General features: G+C 41.0%; 3 protein-coding genes and 1 pseudogene across 8 annotated transcripts; all 4 read right to left on the reverse strand.

The window, feature by feature from the left end:
• Positions 1–1,489, reverse strand: LOC125199873 (disease resistance protein RGA2-like). Its single transcript, XM_048097739.2, has 3 exons — positions 1,041–1,489; positions 825–930; positions 1–765 (listed from the first exon to the last, which is right to left on the reverse strand). The coding sequence occupies exons 1-3, from the start codon at positions 1,487–1,489 to the stop codon at positions 1–3; spliced, it is 1,320 nt and encodes a 439-aa protein (XP_047953696.2).
• Positions 1,490–5,477: 3,988 nt separating this feature from the next.
• LOC125200714 (disease resistance protein RGA2 pseudogene) lies at positions 5,478–11,750 on the reverse strand (annotated as a pseudogene). Of its 5 annotated transcripts, none has more exons than XR_016135137.1 (5): positions 11,610–11,750; positions 10,375–10,450; positions 6,367–9,663; positions 6,200–6,253; positions 5,478–5,774 (listed from the first exon to the last, which is right to left on the reverse strand). The product of XR_016135137.1 is annotated as a disease resistance protein RGA2 pseudogene, transcript variant X3 (transcript). The 5 variants fall into 5 exon arrangements; XR_016135138.1 differs by having other exon boundaries at positions 10,375–10,458; XR_016135136.1 differs by lacking the exons at positions 10,375–10,450; positions 11,610–11,750 and adding an exon at positions 5,975–6,077 and having other exon boundaries at positions 6,367–9,788.
• On the reverse strand, positions 11,750–13,166 carry LOC148932887 (uncharacterized). The gene is made up of 2 exons (XM_089065276.1): positions 13,131–13,166; positions 11,750–12,598 (listed from the first exon to the last, which is right to left on the reverse strand). The coding sequence occupies exons 1-2, from the start codon at positions 13,164–13,166 to the stop codon at positions 11,750–11,752; spliced, it is 885 nt and encodes a 294-aa protein (XP_088921402.1).
• A 6,126-nt stretch (positions 13,167–19,292) lies between these two features.
• Positions 19,293–20,972, reverse strand: LOC148932888 (putative disease resistance protein RGA3). The gene is made up of 2 exons (XM_089063911.1): positions 19,496–20,972; positions 19,293–19,411 (listed from the first exon to the last, which is right to left on the reverse strand). Coding segments are annotated over exons 1-2 (1,251 nt in total). The 5' UTR covers positions 20,745–20,972; the 3' UTR covers positions 19,293–19,409.
• Positions 20,973–22,751: the final 1,779 nt, after the last annotated feature.

Genomic DNA, 22,751 nt, shown 5'->3' on the forward strand with positions numbered 1-22,751 from the left:
TTACTTTGAAGAAATATAAATGCTGCGAACGTGGGAAATCTTGTGCCAATCCTCTCCACTTCCTCTCCGACATCGCCTCTCCAGCTGAGGGCACCCAACAATGATTAGCTTTTCCAGAATTGGTAGAGCTGGAATTGATACAACCTTTGGGCAGTCTTCCAAAATGAGTCTAATAAGAGATGGTAGCTGATCTGGGAGTGATTCCAGCTCAGGAAGATCATCTAGGTATATATTAGTGAGGTGCTCAATGACTTGAGACAAGCGCCTCATCTTTGGAAGATCCCGTAACATGAGGAACTCAAGATTATGGAGATGTTTAATTTCCTGCGGCAACTCTAGTACTTCTGGGCACTTCCATATGGCAAGGGTCTCCAAAGAAGTAAGTTGCCGCAGCATCCCTTCTGGCAAACATCTCATTATCTCACAATTGTTTAGACATAAACGTTTAAGCTCTTTTAAGATTTGCAGACCTTCTCTTGTCACAGAGATCTCTTTCGCATTATCGATTACCAATGTTTGGAGCTTATTGAAATTTGCCAGCATTTCTATTGGGAAACATGCTAGGCTCTCCTCAACTTCAATCCACAGGTCTCTAAGAATGATGTGCTCAGATAATAAACCCAAAGTTGAGCTACTGCATACTAGTGTCTCCAACTTTTGGAGGGATGGGAGTGGTGGCAGTATTAATAAAGAGCAATGCTCAATCAATAGAGCTTTGAGATTTGGGAATGCTTCTTTACTACTCTCCTGCTTATTTGATAGTCCCTTCAGATTTGGAGATCAACTAAACGCAGATGTTTCAAAGCCACGAACAGTATCTTTACTGGGTGACCACTCCCAACTTCTTCTTCTTCAATAATATACTCCATCCCCATATTCTTTAAATACAACTTCTCAAGATGAGGTAACTCTCCAAGTTTAGGAAAACACCTAATATTTTCACAATCACTTAAATTAATCTTAACTATTTTTCTTAGAGTTGAACTTTCCATCCAATGTGGAAGATATCTACCTCGGAAGCCTTTTATATGAAGAGAAACAATATTGGGTGAGGTTCAAGTGCTTCCAACACCCTTTCGTCAACTTCCTCCTCTAGCTTGGTTAAATCATTTCTTTGCCATGACAACCTCAACTCATGAAGATTATTTTTCTCTGCAATCTTCGCTTTCTTTGCATCCATATGGTCTTTTACTCTCTCCAGATGCCTAATGCGAAGCCTTCCACTGAGGTTCAAGCATTCCAGTTCCTCAAGTTGGTTACCTCTCTTGAGACCCACGACAAACATGCTCAATATTTTCAGGCCGTTTAATTCTCCCATTTTAGATGGAATCTCACACAACGAATTGCAGCCCCACAAACATAGATGCTGGAGATTACGTAAGGATGTGAGCTCGTCTGATGAAACGGCTGGAGATCCATTAGACCCCAAACCAACCATCCCAAGCCCTCCACCTTGCAAAGCTGAATTATGGACTGGTGAGTTATTCATTCCCGGTCAGAAATCCCAACCATTCCGCCCCTAATCCATGGGCTACTCAATTGACTGTTACTCGGAATCCCCATGGTTGATCCATAACCCATCGCGGACTGTTTTGGAAGGATCTGCTGAGGCTGATGTTGCCGTTGCTGCTGCTGCAGCTGATGATTCTCCATCTGCTGTAACTCACAAACAAAGTACATATATAAATGAATACTAGAAACACAACATACACCGTGCCAATATTTATACAATTCATCAAAAACAAATGCATCCTAAGGCGAAGAAGCTCTACAACAGCAGGAACCGCGCTTACCACGGCTCAGCCTGCATCCTTCCCAAGCACTGTACATCTTCTCCCCACTCTGCTGTTTCATCCCACCAGCAATGCCTTGATACATAAATTGCAAATATTATAAACACAATGGAGGAGATCTCTCAAGGTCATATTTAACATCAAACATATAAAACAAAATTTTTATTAAGAATATCACAAACATATTTCTTATAAGAAATTAATATACCAATTACTATGAAAGTAAAGATCCATCATATCAACATCATGGATTGTTTTGAATTTCTCAAACAAAGCAGCATCATGCCCTGTATATACGAATTCATCCAAGTATAAGCACAAAAAAAGAATCTTGCCCCCAAATGCTTAAAAAAAGTAGAGCAAAACACATAAATTCACCCACAAATTCTAAGACACTTGCATTCGACTCTGCGCACTGGAACATGTACTTGATTCGCCCCTTGTCATTACGCCAACTTTTCGAAGATCCTCCAACACTATGAAAAATAAAGAAATAGTGTATTGTATATATAAAAAAATAAAGAGATAAAGATGAATACATTGAAATACATTTACCCACCATCTTTGTATTCTTTCTTCAAAGTATCTTCTTCATCTTAATGAATGAAGTCAATGGAAGAAAAATTACTAAAAGCATAGTTAAGCTGGATTTTTTTAACATAGAATCAACAAAAAATAGTTGAATTATATTCCAGAAAAGTCGACCTGCGCCAATCATCTCCACGTCCTCTCTGATAGCGCATTTCCAATTGTGGGCATCCAAGTGCCGTTAGCGATTTCAGATTTGGCAGCACTGGAATCGATACAATCTTTGGGAAATCCTTAACAAAGAGCATACTAAGTGATCGTAGTTGATCTGGGACTGATTCCAGCTCTGGAAGATCCTCTACGTGTAGATTAGTGAGGTGCTGAAAAGCTTGAGGCAAGTGCGTCATCTTGGGGTGCATAACCACGTCGTATTCTATGTACTATTCACACAGACGTATCTCTTTCCACATGGCGTCTACCACGGCCCAGTCTGTGTCCTTCGCAAGCATTGTCTCTTCACCATCTCCAGCGCCTGCTAGCATCAACAGAAAGTTATGAGAAGATCCTCGTTTCGCATGGGGATTACTGTAAGCTAGATAATTATACGAAGATATTATTAGCTCCCTTCCGGGATAATGTAAAGTCAAGGTCCCTATCGTTGAACCGGATTCATCCAGTTTTCAGTAATATATGTGTCTAGTAATATATGTGTCGAGTATGTCCCTAACTTGCTAACTCATCACCGCAGTGTATTAAAAATGTCAACACGATGACTAAAATGTCAACAAATAATTTTTTTGAACTTCAATATAATGTGTTGATATTATGTGTTGACATTTTGATGTCACCGTGTTAACATATTTAATATACTATATTGATGAGGGGATGTAATCAATTGCTAACTAATTACCAATCCCAAATTGAGATCAATTTTCAACCATTAGATTAGAAGATCTTGTGGTTAATATAATGCCAAGTGTAATATATTTTAAATTTAAATAATTATTAATTTAATTCAAAGGGTATTAATGTCAAATCCTATATGTAGTAATTATAACTAACTACTTTCTCTCTCCTCAAAATCATCTCAAATCTTTAAATTTACGCAACTCTCTCAATTTAAATTATTTTTTCTCAAAAAATATATCAAATTAAAGATAATTTAATAAGAATTCCAACGAGATCTCAATTGCATATGTTCCGACGATGTTCGGGTGATGAAATTTGATAAATTATATTTCAATTTTCGTACATATTGATAAGCAGCTATTTTCAACAAATGCAATAAAAAATCTCAATATATTGTAGGCAAAATCTCAATATTATGCATGTCCAATCTCAATAAAAATGTGTTGATATTTTTTTGTCCTTGTGTTGATATTTGTAATACACAATGTTGATATAAAAAAACACTCACGAAAATTATCATATGATAACATAATGACGATATTACCCTTTTGTTGATATTTTGTCTACTATTTATTGAGATTTTGTGAGCTTTAATCTCATCCACTCATTTTAAAATCAAAGGGTGGAGATTTAGTCTTGATTTTGGATTAGGGTGCTAAAAGCATTAGAATAGGACCCGATTGATGAGTTAGGAGAGTTAACAATTTAATTAGTTAGCAATATAACACACCCCCTTCCTAGTTTATGTATGACTAATTGGGTCCTTAGATTGGGAGATACATACAGACCAAATTCGTGGAAGTTCAACTCCTAAATCCTAACTCTAATTTTCTCAAACTTTGAAGGTCCATAGCTTGTTATCTAGTTTCTGATGTCTCCACTAGAGCCCCTACCATAGCTTGGGATTGGCCTCTGTATGCATGGCTAAACAGTCCCTATAAGTCAAATTTTATAAATTGATCCTGCTTAGGATAATGTTTCCAACAACCCAACTTCGAACGACCTAAGTATTGGCACCGGTGAAGACCTCAAGGGCCATGGCTCAGGCCAAAGAACCCGAGACATTCAAGGGATTGAAATTTAGACATTGGCAACGAAAAATGTTCTACAGAGGGTGTCGCATCGGAGGAAGATGCGAACTTAATACCCATGTTGCCTTTGATGTGTGAAATCAAGGAGATTTCTTATGCAAGGAATACAAGCACATAGACCTCGAAGGATTTATGGTAGCCACTAGACAAGAAGAACCGTGTTTGTATGAAGAAGAAGAAGGTAATCTCAAAGTGCATAAAAACACATAAAACACTTATTTTGAAGCATATATACATCATAAACATCGATAGTGCATATTCTGTACATTTCATAAACACTGGAAATGATGAAAATATGTTAAGACTTAAGACCTGGCAGAAACAGGCAAATAAGGACATCTTGTACTTACGTAACTTATCAATCAAGAACTTAAAGATCAAAAATAGTTGAATTATATAGGAGAACAAGTGGGCAATCTTGTGCCAATCCTCTCTGATTCCTCTCTGATATCGCCTTTCCAGTTGTGGGCAACCAGTGACTGTTAGCTCTTTAAAATTTGGCAGAGCTGGAATAGTTACAACCTTTGGGCAGTCTGTAACTTTGAGTGTATTAAGAGACAGTAGCTGATCTGGGACTGATTCCAGCTCTGGATTATCCTCTAACACGAGCCAAGTGAGGTGCTGAAAGGCTTGAGGCAAGCGCGTCATCTTGGGAAGACTCTCTAACACAAGCCCATCAAGATTATGGAGATGTTTAATATCCTCTGGCAGCCAAAGGCATTAGTTGGAGATGTTCCAACTCCATCGCCTAACTAACATGCCAAAGAGACATAAGCATACCTCTTCATTGGCTCGGAAAGAGAGGGGAAGGCTCCAATCATTCATTTATTTGGCTAGATCGGAAAGTGGATTGTAGTAATCTAAAATCTTTTAAAACAATAAATGCAATGCGATGCTCAATCAAATCAATTTAATCTAAAATCTTTTATTGTTATACAGAGTTATAACAAATGTGAATAATACTCTCTATATTTTCTGAATTGAATAATTCGAGGTGAGATTTAATTCGATACGTATAGTGGTAAATCAGTGGTAAGTGTCACATAAATGTTAAAAGATGTTCATTTTGTATGTTAAAACATACTAAGAAAAATGTTCATAAGATCTTGAAAGAAGGCGGCAAAAACAGAAAACAGTAACTCACAAACAATGCAAGTATACAAATAAACTGTAATCTATTCTATGTCAACACTAACATTACAAACACAACACACACTCCACACAAATAAACACAACCGCTATTCTGCCAACAAGTCCTGTAGTAGTACGGGCGATATTTTTTATTTTGTTCATTTTGATTATTATTTATCGAATTAGACGTTCGAAAGGCCGTCCTGTATGTACTACTTACATAGACGTATCACGTTCCACAAGGCACTTACCATGGCCCAGTCTATGTCCTTCTCAAGAACTGTATATTCACCCCAATCTGATATTTCGCCTTCTCAAGCGCCTGCCAACATCGAACAAAAAGATTATGAGAACTGCTTGGTTTAGATGGCCGGAGAAGGGGTTCATTATTTCATCCCACCAGCAATGCCTTGCGTGAGGAGTACATAAATTGCAATATTTATAAACACAACGGAGAAGATCTCTCAACAAGTGACATTTCACATCAAATATGTAAAACAAGATTTTAATTAAGCATATCACCGGTTCTTCTGAGAAATTAATACACCATGGAAGTAAAGATCCATCATATCAAATTCCAGCACCATGGATTGCTTTAAATTTCTCATACAGAGAAGCATCATTCCTAGTATATACGAAATCATCCAAGTATAAGCATACAACAAGAATGATCTTGCCACAAAATGCTTTAAAAAGTTGAGAAACACAAAAAGTCAGCCACAAATTGTAAGACACTTGCATTCGAACCTGTACTTGCTTCGCCCCCTAACATTATGCCAATCTTCCGAAGTTCCACCAACACTGTGAAAAATAAAGAAATAAACAAGAATAAGAGTAAGTTTATCTTATACTCCTATAAACAAAAACAAAGGAAAAAAAGTTAAAGAATAATACATTGAAATAGAATTACTCACCGACTTCATAGACTTTCTCCAAAGCTATTTCTGGTGCACCATCTTCATCTTGAAGACAAAGTATTAAAACCATAGTCAAGCTTGATTTGTTTTACAAAAAATAGTTTAGTTATTGTGAAGAAATACTGATGTGGCGAACGTGGGCAATCTTGTGCCAATCCTCTCCACTTCCTCTCCGATATCGCCTTTCCAGCTGTGGGCATCCAATGACTATTAGCACTTCCAGATTCGGCAGAGCTGGAATCGATACAACCTTTGGGCAACCTCCTACACCAAGCAAGGTAAGAGATGGTAGCTGATCTGGGATTGATTTCAGCTCAGGAAGAACCAATAAGTATAGATAAGTGAGCTGCTGAAAAGCTCGAGGCAAGCGCGTCATCTTGGGAAGAAACCATAACACAAGCATCGAAATATTATGGTGATGTTCAGTATCATCTGACAGCTCTACTAACTCTGGGCAATTCAATATATGGAGGGATTTCAGAGCAGTAAGGTGCTCCAACATCCCTTCAGGTAAAGATCTCATCGTCCAACAACTCCCTAGACTTAAACATGTAAGATCTTTTAAGACTTCTCTTGTCACAATGATCTCTTTTGCATCCGTAATGCTCAGTGATTGCAACTTACTGAACTTTGCCAGTGTTTCTAATGGGAAACATGTCAAGCTCTCCTCAATTTCCAAGGTGAGATCCCTAGGAATGTCGAGCTCAGATAATAAACCCAAAGTTGAGCTATGACATCTTAGTTCATCCAACTTTTGAAAGGATGAGAGTGGTTGCAGTATTAGTGAAGAGCAATGCTTAATGCTTAGAGTTTGAAGATTTGGGAATGCTTCTTTACTCTCATGCTCCTTTGAGAGTCCCTTAAGATTTGGGAGATCAGTTAAATACAATTCTTTCAACGCTAGGAACTGTATCATTACTGGTTGTCCACTCCCAACTTCTTCTTCAATAATATACTCCACCCCCACATTCCTTATATACAGCTGTTGAAGATTAGGTAACTCTCCCAGTTTCGGAAAATGCCTAATATTTTCACAATCACTTATATTAATCGTAACTATTTTTCTCAGCGTTGAATTTGCCATCCAACTTGGAACATATCTACCACTAAAGCCTGTCATACAAAGAGATTCAAGATTAGGGTGAGGTTCAAGTGCTTCCAACACCCTTTCATCAATCTCCTTCTCTATCTTGGTTAAATCATTTCTTTCCCATGACAACCTCAACTCCCGAAGATGTTTTTTCATTGCAATCTTTGCTTTCTTTGCAACCATATGGTCTTTCACTCTCTCAAGATGCCTAATCTCAAGTCTTCCACTGAGCTTCAAGCATTCCAGTTCATCAAGTTGGTTACCTCTCTTCAGACCAACGACAAACGTGCTCAATGTTTTCAGGCATTTTAACTCTCTCATTTTAGATGGCATTTTACACAATGAGTTGCACTCCCACAAACATAGATGTTGGAGATTACGTAAGGATGTGAGCTTCTTAGGTAAAGCCACAAGTCTAACACAGTAATCCAAGTTGAGGGTTTGCAAATTCCAAAGAGTACATAACGAGTTAGGGAGAGTGCGAATTTTAGAACTAGACAAATTCAAGTATCGCAAATGTTTAAGATTGCTGATGGAAGGAGGCAAATCGTCTATTGCATTACGAGGTGCATTTAACACTCTTAAACTTGTGAGATCTAAAATAGAAGTAAGGTCCATATCTTGTTGAAAAGTTTTAGGAAACACAACTGTTTTTTGTTGAAAATTTACCTCGCGGATAGTTGATGCACTTGTGAGACCTCTTTCACTTTGTACTCCAGGAACTTTGTTCTCCATTATTGATTCTGCAAGATCATGAACGAGATCATGCATACCAATCTCGTTTGGGTATAACACACTTGTTTGTAGAAGAGATCGCAGTAGTAGCTCATTACATATTTGATTTCCAACATCTTCCACTTGAAGAGCCCCCTTTGATGAAATGTAGCCATGAGCCATCCATAGAAGGATCAGTTCTTCCTTTTCAATGTAATGGTCCTTAGGAAAGGATGCAAAATAAGCAAAGCATTGTCTTAGCTCCAACGGAAGATGATGATAACTCAATCTCAAAGCTGGCATTATCAAACTCTCCTCAGGCGACAACTTCCATATATCATTGTCTCTCACATATATCCATTCCTCTTCCTTTCTTTTAAACCGTAGAATTCCACCAAGTGTTATAGCAGCCAGGGGCACTCCAGCACATTTATTCACGATCTGTTTCCCAATTATTTCCAGCTCTGGTGACACCTCTTCAACTGGTCCAAAGACTCGCTGCCGTAGCAGCGCCCAACTGTGCTCATCTGACAGCCCCTCAAGGCAATAACATGGAAGAGTTGTCATTATATCAGCAACCTTCTTCTGGCGTGTGGTGACAACAACCGATGAACCGGCTGAGCCACATGATAAAATATCTCTCAACTCAAACCATTTATCCTGGTGGTCATTCCAAACATCATCCATCACAATCAAATACCTTTTATTGCTTAACAATTCCCAGAGGCGACGTTCAGTAGCATCCAAGTGCTGCAGATCCGTAGCTTTTTCATTCCCCGTGGCAGATTCAATCATTGCTTTCACCAAAGTTTTCATTTCAAAGTTATCAGAAACACAAACCCATATCCTTACATCGAAGTGTTCTTTCACCTGGGGATCGTTGAAGACTAGTCGAGTGAGAGTGGTCTTGCCAAGGCCGCCAACACCGATGATTGGCAGCACAGACATAGACATCTCCTGTTTCTCCTTCAAGTCATTTACCAATATCTTCACAATTTTGTCTTTATCTTCTTCCCTGCCAAGAATCTTATCAGACTCATTCAACAGGGAAGCCGTCTCGCGCGACGCAAGAGATACTTCTCTTGGCCTATGAACAGGCATCTCGCGCAGATGAAACTTAGTGCGCTCCGCAGCAATGGCCTCCACTTTCTCGTTGACTTGCTTCATTCTCCTTGCAATTTTGTGGCAATACAAAATTTTCTTGAGGCTATAGCGACTGTATTTTGAATGAGAGTGGTCGAGTTTGGAGACTTCAGTGTTGCAGTCATCCAATACGTCATCAATCACATAAGCAATATCGTTGAGCTTCTGCAGCCAATTTCGAATTGGCTTGCTCTGGATTTGCTTGTCTTCGGCATCCTCCAACACAACTTGGATGGTGGTGAGAGTGCTGTAGAGCTTCTTCATCACCTCGTCGACGCCCAAGATCAGTCCGATCTCCCGGTTGATAAGAGATATCAGTTTGTTAAGAAGGAGTTGAAGAAATGCCTCTGCCATTATGGAACAATAAGAATTAACGATTCTTCTTCTGATAGACAAAGCAGATATGAGAAGGATGAATGTCAGAGGATGATGGTATATTGTATGTTTGTATTGTCACTTTGTATTTGCAAGAGTTGAATAATATGCCACCTTTCCTTGTCTTTTGTTCAATTATTCAAAAGTTAGTAATGGAATAATTACATGTAAATTAGTCGGTTTGTCTATATGTTAATCAAGATTTAATTGTTTAATGGGGTGATGATAAGATCGACTTCACCCTCTTAATACTTTTTCATCCCACTAAACATTTCGAACCACTCCCTAAGACTACCTTTTCTTTGTCTATTAAACTATGATGAGCGTAAATTTACATATCAGTGAATTTATATATTAATAACTTACACTTGAGAAACTTAGCTAAGATCTTATAAAAATAAGAAACACATAATTCAGAAGTACTATAATACATCATAAACAGCAAAACTGCATATTCTCTACTATAAACAGAGAAACTCCAGCTAAGTAATGAAAATATGTTAAGACTTGGCAGAAACAGGCATATAAGGACATCTTCTACCTATGTAAATTATCAACCGAGAACCGTAACACATAATCGAACAACAATATACTCCGTTTCAGCTTACTAGTCGAAAAGTTCCAACTCGATCACCGAACCAAGTAACCAGCATTCTAAACGGACAACAAACTACAGTGCCTACCTCATTATTGGCTCGGAATGAGAAAAGAAGGCCATCAAACTTCAAACATCTACGTCTTCGGGCACCAAACAGAATCCTGAACATCTTCAAACATCAAACAATCATACGCCAACATTAATATCAGATAAACTACAAAAACTTCAAGAAAGCTAAGTGAAAACACAAAAACTTGGCATTAGTCCTTAATCATGCCTCTAGCAATCTTTATCATTGTTGACCTGTTTGTGCATTTCACATAAACCAAACAGATTCACCACAGCACTTCAAAATACTACCAAGATCATAATTTTAGTTTAGCTTTATTTTTTTCGATTTTGAGCAAAAATCAAATTTATCAAAGACTGAAAACCAAACAGAACTCATAATGGACTATTGAACACTTCACTTGAATTGAGTAAAAATATCCAACTTTTGCAATCATCCAGTAATTACACACAGATAGAGTGATAGAGAGAGAGCTTTTGCCGCCGGCGATTCATCTTCTTGAAACTGGAATTCATCTAAAGACGACTTTGGTGTTTATCTTTTTTCATAGTAATGGAATTTGTTGCTCTCAAGGAGTTCTAGTTTAAACTAGATAATTAAATTACAACAACTAAATAGTATGTTGATGCAATTATGATATCCTTAAGTATAATTTAATTTAAGTTTGAACGTTTTTAATATAAAATCAAGCTGTATGATTTCTTATTTAATAGTAATTTATATTTAAAACATATTTTAAATAAATTATTCCCTCCGTCCACGAAAAATAAGGCACATTTGTCATTTTTGGTAGTCCGCGAAAAATAGGGCACATTCAAAAAAGGAAAGTTTTTAAAACTTCTCTCTTACTTTTTTCCTTCTCTCTTACTAATAATATGTAATTTAAATAAAATATAGAGTGAAGAATATTCTATTGAATTGGAATCTTCGATGATGGAGTACAACAATATTATTTCACCCATAGGCATAGCCCAGCTTTCACACTCCAAAAAATCATCTAACTACAAGCACACAATAAAAATCTTGCCACCAAATACTTAAACACAGAAATTCAGCCACATATTCTAAGACATTTGCATTTGACAATGCACACTCAAAGATGTACTACTTCGCCCCCTGCCACAATGCCAACTTTTCAAAGTTCCTCCAACACTATGAAATATAAAGAAATAAACAAGAACACTAGTCAGTATATTGTACTCCGTGTAAATAACAAATAAAGAAGAATACATTGAAATACAATTACTCACCATCTTTGTAATCTTTCTCCAATGCTGTTTTTGGTACATCTTCTTAATCTTGAAGAATGATGTGATCACTTGAACACAAATTACTGAAATCATAGGTTGGCTCGACTTGTTTTACACAGAATCAACAAAAAATAGCTGAGTTAATTTGGATAAACAGTGATGCTGCGAACGTGGGCAATCTTGTGCCAATCCTCTCCACTTCCTCTCCGACATCGCCTTTCCAGTTGTGGGCATTCAATGACCCTTAGGTGTTTCAGATTTGGCAGATCAGGAATCGATACAACCTTTGGGCAGCTCGTAACATCGAGTGTATAGAGAGATGGTAGCTGATCTGGAAGTGATTCCAGCTTAGGAAGATCTGCAAGGTATAGACTAGAGAGGTGTTGAAAGGCTTGAGGCAAGCGTGTCATCTTGGGAAAATCATGTAACTGGAGGAACTTAAGATTATGGAGATGTTTAATATCCTCTGCCAACTCTAGTAATTCTGGGCACTTCGATATGGTGAGGTTCTCCAAAGCAGTAAGGTGCACCAGCATCCCTTCTAAACATCTCATTGTCCGACAACTTACTAGCCATAAACTTGTAAGCTCTTTTAAGGCTTCCAGACCTTCTCTTGTCACGGAGATCTCTTTTGCATTCTCAATTGTCAATGAACGCATCTTACTAAACTTTTTCAGCGCTTCTATTGGGAAACATGCCAGGTTCTCTTCAACTTCGATTGACAGATTACTAGGAATGTCGTGCTCAGATAATAGAGCCAAATCTGAGCTTCTGCATGCTAGTTGCGTCAACTTTCTGAGGGACGAGAGTGATGGAAATACTAATGAAGGGCAACGCTTGATACTTAGGTTTTCCAGATTCGGGAATGCTTCTTTACTACTCTCTTGCTCCTTTGAGAGTCCCTTAAGATTTGGGAGATCAACTAAATCAAGACTTTCCAGAGCCACAAATTGTATCTTTACAGGGTGTCCACTCTGATACGATTTCCCCTATGACACCGCCCGTGCAGCAGGAGAAGACACTTCAGGAGCATGAAACAGAGCCTGAGGTAGCAGGGGAGACGCCACCAGCAAGGACCGATCGAGAGAAGGGTGAAGCGGCGACGACAAGAACACTGAGGCCAAGAGATAAGCTGAAACCGCCGAGCAAGTTCCAGAGTTGAAGGAGCGAGAGTTTCTTTTATTTTATTAATTTTGAACTTTTGTTATTTTGAACTCTATTTTAATTATTGTTGAGTCGGGCCTTAGTTATAAGCCCCGTTCGGGTTTTCTTTGCGGTTCTTTCCCGAATGCCTAAGTTAGGTCGAACCGCCCTAGGGTCCTTAGTATAAAAAGGGGTATTTCATTTGCCAATGCTTTTCATGAATGGAATATTTTACCCTAAAACTATCGTGTGCATCAAGAATTCTCTTAATTTTCCTTTGCCGTTGACGGAATACGTCCGTGAACCAGCAGAGTCGTGATCTCCCTGGCGAGTTTGTCAAAGGGTCGATCATTATCCCTTCACGAGACGATCGATTACCGGTCTATGCGGAGAACGTCCAACTGGTGCTTTCATCCCGTACTCAATGACAGCAACAAACCTAGGACCATCCTCATCAGAATTACAGATGAACGAGACCACACCAGCACTCCAGATTGCGCATCCACGGCGAACCGTGCTGGGAAATCAATTGGATTTGGATAAGGCAACGGATCCGATCACAGTAGGGTTCGAGCGGCTGAACGCTCGTTTTGACAGTTTGGACCGCCGTGTCGATTCGTTAGAGCGTCCTCGCCCTTTTCCCATTGAGGTCGACGATGCTGACCTTGATGAGGCCGACCGGGAGTGGGAGGCTTATCGGAGGCTGGAGCGTCGGGGGAGGGAATTTGATGACCGCTCCTATTTACCAAGAGGTCGTGGTCGAGGCAGGGCCATTCGCGGCGGCGAAGGTTTGTATTCGGCCCGTGGGGGGCGTGACCATCACCGGCGTGGTGACAGGGATGGAAGGATGAATCGCCGGCGGGATAATTGGGATCCCCCTCCACGAGGGTATGATGATTGGGGCGACGAAGAACAGTATGACGATCATGCGATGACAGTGTGGGACCCACCACAACGACGAGGGCGTTATAATCGCCAATATTCTGATTCCTCCACAGGTGTGAAAATGGACGCGCCACATTTTGACGGCTCTGATGCGGCCAATTGGATTTCGCGGGTCCAATACTACTTCGACCATAAACGGATTCCGGAAACAGATCGTCTCCATTATGTGGTCATGTTATTCGACCCTCCCGCCTCAGAATGGATCTTTAATTATCGGGCGAACAATGGATTCGTTACTTGGCCTGAGTTTTTGGAGGATGTTCGACACCGTTTTGACCCGCAGAGTTTCAGGAACTACAATGGATTGATTGCTAAGCTAGTTACAAGAAAAAGTTGAGTTGCAGCATCCGAATTCCTTGGCCGAGGCGATGGCTTTGGCTCTGCGTTTGGCAGCAACACAGGAGGAACGACCTCAACAGGGGCAATCATATTCTCGACGACAATGGACGAGCAGGGACAATCGATCGTCCACAGCCCCTGTTCCAAATGTGCTGCCTGTCTCGGGAGGACCTACTCCAGCGGCCCAGACCACCGAATTGCAAAGTCGCGAACCCAATCGATATCGAGTGCAGCCGGTTCTTGTCTCCAATGCCGAAAAATCAGAGAGAGCTCGAAAAGGGTTATGCTATCATTGCCCAGAAAAATGGGTTCCGGGCCACATTTGCAAAGTGAAACTCCTCTGCTACATGGACGATGAGGTTGAAGTGCCCCAGGAGGACAGATCAGGTCAGATTACAGAGGATGAGATAATCACGGATGACTTATCACACTTACACGCGCTGGATGGCCGCGGGAGCTCAAAGCCGTTTATTGTACAGGGCACAGTGGGAGCAACTCCGGTGAGAGTATTAATTGACACGGGTGCCACGCTCGATTTCCTCCACCCGAGGATTGCGGAAAAATTACAATTGGAATTGACACCGATTCGCCCGTTTCGGGTGTTAGTAGGTAACGGTGCGTCATTACTTTGTACTCATATATCTCGTGGTACAAAACTTTCTCTGCAGGGTACTTGTTTTTTGGTGGATCTTCATATTCTTGCCCACCATGGACCAGACGTCATTTTAGGGATGAAGTGGTTAGAATCATTGGGGAAAATTTCCGCCGATTTTGTCGAGAAGACTTTGGAATTTACTAAGGAGGGGCAGTCAGTGTTTTTACGGGGCATAACGCCAGGCCCACGGCAGATTTCCCTGCACTCATTATCGATATTGACGGCACAGGCGACTGACCACGAGTTCTATGAAATTGTGCCTCTCGACAGCGGAGTGGGGCTGACAGAACACAACGCACACGATGATTTTCCCGCTGACCTTCCAACTGATATCTTGACAATCTTGGAGGAACACCGGGCAGTTTTTGAACAGCTGAGCGGCATGCCCCCCTCGCGCCCATTTGACCACCGAATTCATCTGTTGCCCAACACGAAGCCAGTTAATGTTCGTCCATACAGGTATCCGTATTTTCAGAAGGCAGAAATTGAGAAACAGGTACGAGATATGTTGGAGCAAGGCATCATTCGACACAGTCACAGCCCTTTCTCGTCCCCAGTGCTCCTAATTCGAAAGAAAGATGGAACCTTCCGTTTTTGTATAGACTACCGAGCTCTTAATAAGGCTACCGTCCCGGATCATTTTCCGATTCCGACAGCCGACGAACTGTTTGATGAGCTGGGCAAGGCCAAATATTTTACTAAGCTGGATCTCCGTTCCGGATACCATCAAATTCGTATGAAGGAGACCGACATATTCAAGACAGCATTTCGAACTCATGACGGCCACTTTGAGTTCCTCGTGATGCCGTTCGGCCTCACAAATGCGCCTTCCACCTTCCAGGCTGCCATGAATGCAATTTTCCAGCCCTTACTCCGGAAATGTGTTATCGTATTTTTCGATGATATTTTGATTTACAGTCCGACGCTCGAGCTGCACGGGCAACATTTGACAGCAGTTTTGAAGCTGCTTCGCCAGAACAGTTTTTTTGTTAAACCCTCTAAATGCTCTTTCTGTAGTTTGACGGTCGAGTATTTGGGTCACATCATTTCGGGGGGTCAGCTCAAGGCGGATCCCGCTAAGTTGGAAGCAATGACAGCCTGGCCAACGCCGAGTACAGTAAAGCAATTAAGGGGTTTCTTGGGTTTGACGGGTTACTATCGCAGATTCGTCAAGCACTATGCCATGATAGCAGCTCCCCTCACAGATTTGCTAAAAAAGGAGGCATTTGTTTGGTCTCTTGAGGCCGAGGCAGCTTTTGTAGAACTTAAGAAGGCAATGACTTCGGCCCCGGTGTTACAACTCCCAGATTTCGGTGTTCCTTTTTGTGTGGAGACAGACGCATCGGATGTGGGAATTGGGGCGGTATTAATGCAGCTTGGTCACCCTATTGCGTTCTTTAGTAAGAAGTTGGGTCCCCGGCGTCGAGTCGCTTCGACGTATCACAAGGAATTATACGCTATTGTGGAGGCCGTGCAGAAGTGACGTCAGTATCTCTTGGGGAGGGAGTTTATCATTAGGACTGATCAGAAAAGTCTCAAGGAATTGCTACAGCAAGTCATACAGACTCTGGATCAACAATTATATGTCAGGAAGCTTATGGGATACAAATTTGTGATCGAGTACAAGCGTGGAATCACCAATAAAGCAGCTGATGCATTGTCTAGACAACACGAGGCGGGTGTAGACCAGCCCGAAGAGGCACATTCAGATGCCTCGAACAGCGGCGCGAACCCCGACGAACAGTACACTACAGCCGATCAGTTGCTAGCGGCCACGGCGAGGCCAATTCCAGGCGTGATGCAGTTGCTGCGAGATGAGACCGCTTCCATACCCGAGCTGTTGGAACTCGCGGGTAAGATTAAGGTCGGAAAGGCTCCGCCGCATTTGGCATGGGCAGACGGCCTGATATATTATAACCGCAGGGTGTTAGTCAGCGCGAGCTCTAAGGCGAAACGTCCTTTATTGGAGGAGCATCATTGCTCGCCGATCGCGGGGCACCCTGAACACGAGAGAACTTTTCGTTTGCTGGCAGCAGGGTTCTTTTGGCCGAAGATGCGCAAAGATGTTGTTAATTTTGTGAACGAATGTGTGGTGTGTCAGTCCACGAAGTACTCTACACGGAAACCGGCCGGGTTATTGCAGCCCCTGCCAGTCCCGTCGCAAGTTTGGGAGGATGTGTCGATGGACTTCATCACGGGGCTTCCTCAATCCCGTGGATATACTTCTATTATGGTGGTGGTAGATAGACTCTCTAAATATGCTCATTTTGCGCCTCTACCCACCAGATTTGACGCTATTCGAGTTGCTCAGTTGTTTGTGAATACAGTGGTCCGGCACCACGGTTTTCCTAAGACCTTGGTCTCGGATAGGGATTCGGTCTTCCTTAATGCGACGTGGGAGGAAATGATGCGATTGAGTGGCACCAGACTTCATTTTTCTACGGCTTATCATCCATAGTCAGACGGTCAAACAGAGGTTCGTAATAGGGGCTTGGAACAATATCTGCGGGCTTTTACAGCGGAGAAGCCGTCAAAATGGGCAAACTTTTTACCATGGGCTGAACTGGCCTTAAATTGTTTTCATCATTCGGGTTTGGGCACGTCCCCTTATCGAGCACTATATGGGCGAGACCCGCCTTCGTTAGTGGCCGCCCCGCCGTCGGCCAAAACGCCCCCCAACGTGGCAGAGATGATCAGGCAGCGGGGGGAGTTGTTGGTGACACTGCGTCAGAATCTTCTTCGTGCCCAGCAGCGCATGGTGGACGGAGCTAACCGCCACCGCCGCCACGTCGAGTATGAGGTGGGAGATGTGGTTTGGCTGAAGCTGCAACCCTATCGACAACATTCGGTGGCCAAGCCATTGTCTGCAAAGCTCGCACCGCGTTACTATGGCCCTTTTGAGATTTTGGAGAGAGTGGGGCCTGTGGCGTACAAACTGCGCCTGCCGGAGGGGAGCAGAATTCACAACGTCTTTCATGTGAGTCTCTTGCGGGAATTTGTGGCCGGAGATGGGGATGTAGACGGAGTTAAACTTCCGCCGGAGTTTGTGGGTAATCGACCGGTGATACTACCGGTGGCGATATTGGAGGAAAGAGTCAGTTGGCGTGATGGAAAGTCAGAAAGGCAAGTTCTGGTTCGGTGGGAAGATGATGAGGCCACGCCGACTTGGGAGCCCGTGGAAGAAATGAGTCGTCGATTTCCCGATATTCGCCTTGAGGGCAAGTCGATTCTTAACGGAGGGGGGGTTGATACGATTTCCCCTATGACACCGCCCGTGCAGCAGGAGAAGACACTTCAGGAGCATGAAACAGAGCCTGAGGTAGCAGGGGAGACGCCACCAGCAAGGACCGATCAAGAGAAGGGTGAAGCGGCGACGACAAGAACACTGAGGCCAAGAGATAAGCTGAAACCGCCGAGCAAGTTCCAGAGTTGAAGGAGCGAGAGTTTCTTTTATTTTATTAATTTTGAACTTTTGTTATTTTGAACTCTATTTTAATTATTGTTGAGTCGGGCCTTAGTTATAAGCCCCGTTCGGGTTTTCTTTGCGGTTCTTTCCCGAATGCCTAAGTTAGGTCGAACCGCCCTAGGGTTCTTAGTATAAAAAGGGGTATTTCATTTGCCAATGCTTTTCATGAATGGAATATTTTACCCTAAAACTATCGTGTGCATCAAGAATTCTCTTAATTTTCCTTTGCCGTTGACGGAATACGTCCGTGAACCAGCAGAGTCGTGATCTCCCTGGCGAGTTTGTCAAAGGGTCGATCATTATCCCTTCACGAGACGATCGATTACCAGTCTATGCGGAGAACGTCCGCATCACACTCCCAACTTCTTCTTCAATAATATACTCCACCCCCACATTCTTTAAATCTAGCGTCCTAAGATGGGGTAACTCTCCCAATTTTGGAAAACGCCTAATATTTTCGCAATCAGTTATATCTATATGAACTATTTTTCTCTGCGTTGAATTTTCCATCCAACGTGGAAGATATCTACCACTGAAGCTTTGTATATAAAGAGATTCAAGATTGGGGTGAGGTTCAAGTGCTTCCAACACCATTTCATCAACTTCCTCCTTTATATAAATCATTTCTTTCCCATGACAAGCACAAGTCTCGAAGATTGTTTTTCTCTGCAATCTTTGATTTCTTAGCATCTATATTGTCTTTTACTCTCTCCAGATGCCTAATCTGAAGCCTTCCACTGATGTTCAAGCATTCCAGTTCCTCAAGTTTGTTATCTCTCTTGAGACCCACAACAAACATACTCAACGTTTTTAGACCATTTAACTCTCTCATTTTAGATGGCATCTCACACAACGAGTTGCAGCCATGAAGACCTAGATGTTGGAGATTACGTAGAGATGTGAACTTCTTAGGTAAAGCCACAAGTCTATCACAGTAGTCCAAGTAGAGGATTTGCAAATTCCAAAGAGTACATAACGAGTTTGGGAGTGTGCGAATTTCTGAATAGGCCAAATTTAAGAATCGCAAATGTCTAAGATTGCCAATGGAAGGAGGCAAATCTTGTACTATGCTACGAGGGGCATTTAACACTCTTAAACTTGTGAACTCCAAGATGGAAGTAATGTTCATATCTTACTGAAAAGATTTGGGAAACACAAGAGTTTTGTGTAGCAAATTTACCTCGCGGATAGTTGATGCACTTGCTAGATTTCTTTTACTTTGTACTCCGGGAACTTTATTCTCCATTATTGACTCTGCCAGATCATGAACGAGATCATGCATACCGATATTTTCATACTCATCTACTTGCAGAAGAGATCTAAGTAGTAGCTCATTACATATTTGATTTCCAACATCTTCTACTTGTAGAGCCCCCTTTGATGAAATGTAGCCATGAGCAATCCATAGAAGGATCAGTCGTCCCTTTTCAATGTAATGGTCCTTAGGAAAGGCTGCAAAGTAAGCAAAGCATTGCCTGAGTTCCAAGGGAAGATGATGATAACTCAACCTTAAAGCTGGCACTATCAAACTCTCTTCTGCCGACAACTTCCATATCTCACTATCTCTCACGTGTATCCATTCCTCTTCTCTCCTATTAAACCGTAGGATTCCTCCAAGCGTTGTAGCAGCGAGGGGCACTCCAGCACATTTCTTCATGATCTGTTTCCCAATTATGTCCAGCTGCAAAGACACCTCTTCATCTGCTTCGAAGGCGCACTGCCGCATCAGTGCCCAACAATGCTCATCCGACAACCCCTCGAGGCAATGACATGGAAGTGTTCTCATCATATCAACAACTTTTTTCTGACGCCAGGTAACGACAACGGATGAACCAGTTGAGCCACATAATAGAACATCTCTCAGCTCAAACCATTTATCCTGGTGGTCATTCCAAACATCATCCATCCCAATCAAATATCTTTTTTTGCTCAACAATTCACAAAGTTGACGCTCTGCAGCATCCAAGTGTTGCAGATCCGAAGCTTTCACCAAAGTCTTCATCTCAAAATTATCTGAGACACAAACCCAAATCTTTAGATCAAAGTGCTCTTCCACCTGTGGATCATTGAAGACTAGTCGAGCGAGAGTGGTCTTCCCAAGGCCGCCAACGCCTAAGATCGGCAACACGGACATCTTCTTCTCCTCCTTCACATTATTCACTAACATCTTCACAATCTTGTCTTTATCTTCTTCCCTGCCATGAATCTTATCAGATTGGTTCAACACGGAAGCTGTCTCGCGTGAAACAAGAGCAGCTTCTCTTGGTCTATCAACAGGCATCTCACACAGATGAAACTTAGCACGCTCCGCAACAACTGCCTCCACTTTCTCGTTGACTTGCTTCATCCTCCTTGCTATATTGTGGTGATACAATAATTTCATGAGGCTGTAGCGGCTGAGTTTGGAAGGAGAGTGGTTGAGTTTGGAGACATGAGTGTTGCACTCATCCAAAATGTCATCAATCTCATAAGCAAGAGCGGTGAGCTTCTGCAGCCAGTCTCGAATTGGCTTGCTCTGGATTTGCTTGTCTTCGGCATCCTCCAACACAGCTTGGATGGTGGTGAGAGTGCTGCAGAGCTTCTTCATCTCATCATCGACGCCCAAGATCAGTCCGATCTCCTCCTTGATAAGGGAGCTCAGATTGTCAAGAAGGAGTTGAAGAAATGCCTCAGCCTGAAACAACAATGGATAACTTTTCTTCTTCTGATAGCCAAATGAGAAAGAGAGGAATGTGTGTTTATGTTAGCAAGAATAGAATTGTTTAAGCTTGAAAAGTATACTTTGTCAAAGTGAAGGAGTTGGGCCACCTCGACGATTGTCCATATGACAATATGTTTTATAAAATTATATGAATTTTACAAATCCATATCCATTCATTTGATGCTATGATCCAAATGACGATTGTCCATATGATTTATAAAATTATATGAATTTTACAGATTCATATCCATTCATTTGATGCTATGATCCAAACGACCCTCTTAACGCTTTTTCATATATAATGGTTCCATTTGGACCACATTGCATTGCTTTCTACAATAATTTAAAGTGGAATTATTCTCTCACCACTTGGTAGCCCAGATAATTGCAACTACATATATTTGGGTTTTGACTATATAAAATTGTGACATATACATAACTCAATCTTAATGCATAACACAAATAATATATGGATGTCAGTTTTATATTTCATGGAAGTCATTTTTGGTTCTTTTTAGAAAACACGACCTAAAACAATTAAAATCTGACCTATGTATTACTCCCTCTGGCCCGTAAAAATAGAGTACTAATTATGGACTTAAAATCATTCTCTTAAGTCCCACCCCAAATAGCTAAACTAAACCTAAACCTATTCAAGATAGCAAATCGATATACAACCAATTTACCAAGATCATATTTTTAGTTTTTGTTTTTCTATTTTGAGCCAATATCAATAATCAAGCAAGACTGAACGAATTGCTATATTAGCTTATCAATTAATCTATATCCATATGGTAAATTACATAAATGATTATTTTAGATCCAAATCTAATAAGTGATTATATGGTATAGTATGCAACCGGATTACAAGAATAAAACAAGTTAAAAAAGGACTTAAAAATAACAAAATTAAAACAGAGTAAAAATGATCACAAGATCTTTGAAGAAGGCAGCAAAAACAGAAAAAGTAACTCACAAACAATGTAAATATGTAAATAAACTGTAATCTATTCTATGTCAACACGAACACGAATACGATCATGAGAAACACGACACTTTGGGAGTTGGGAACAGCACTCTACCAATCTTTTTACCTAATCGACTACCCTTCCTTTTTGAAACTTTTTCCACCTACATTCCATCGAAACATGAGATATGCATCCTAAGGCAAAGAAGCCCTACTCCTCTAACTCTCTCTATACTCATCTACAACAACAGGAACCACGTCGTATTCTATGTACTATTTACACAGACGTATCTCGTTCCACGTGGCCCTTACCATGGGCCAGTGTGCGTCCTTCTCAAGCACTGTCTTTCGCCCCGCTCTGCTGTTTCACTATCTCGAGTGCCTGGCAGCATCAAACAGAAAGATTATGAGAGGGTGCTAGTTTCGAAAATAGTTACATAACTTATTGAAATTTTGCTTTATTTATTAACTTATAGTGTCTCCGAGGGAGAGAGATAAATAGAAAAGATACATCATGTATTTACTTTCTCAGAAAGGGAACTATACCCTTTCACAAAGTAATCCATTCCAAAGAGAAAAGGTATATAAAAAAGTAAAATATACCCGAAATACTTGTAATTTCGGATTTGGATGTGTGATTCAATATTATTACTATAGTGGAAAAATAATAATATTCCAATTGGGCTTATTTGGATGTGTGATTCAATATTATTACTATAGTGGAAAAATAATAATATTCCAATTGGGCTTATATTAAATAGTGGGTTCAAATTAATTAGTAGTAAGTCTGATGGGCAAGGCCTGCATCCAAACCTCCATGGACCCCTAACTGAGAAGAAGATTTAAATCTTAATTTATAATATCTTCTCTTAATTACTAAAAGATATTATATGATTTAAATATCCAGTCAATTAACAGAATTTAAT

Source organism: Salvia hispanica, chromosome 2, assembly GCF_029641045.1.
Source record: "Salvia hispanica isolate PSC_SH4W2 chromosome 2, Shi_PSC_v1, whole genome shotgun sequence".
NCBI lineage: Eukaryota > Viridiplantae > Streptophyta > Magnoliopsida > Lamiales > Lamiaceae > Salvia > Salvia hispanica.

Excerpts from the sequence above, each read along its gene's own strand:
- LOC125199873 (XM_048097739.2), bottom strand. The coding sequence starts at position 1,489 with ATGAATAACTCACCAGTCCATAATTCAGCTTTGCAAGGTGGAGGGCTT. Across the intron at positions 931-1,040 it reads CTTGAACCTCACCCAATATT|GTGTTTTCCTAAACTTGGAG; the intron begins GTTTCTCTTCAT and ends TGAAAATATTAG. Across the intron at positions 766-824 it reads AAGTTGGGAGTGGTCACCCA|GGACTATCAAATAAGCAGGA; the intron begins GTAAAGATACTG and ends CCAAATCTGAAG.
- LOC148932887 (XM_089065276.1), bottom strand. The coding sequence starts at position 13,166 with ATGAAAGCACCAGTTGGACGTTCTCCGCATAGACCG. Across the intron at positions 12,599-13,130 it reads GACGTTCTCCGCATAGACCG|GGGAAATCGTATCAGAGTGG; the intron begins GTAATCGATCGT and ends GCGGTGTCATAG.
- LOC148932888 (XM_089063911.1), bottom strand. The coding sequence starts at position 20,744 with ATGAAGAAGCTCTGCAGCACTCTCACCACCATCCAAGCTGTGTTGGAG.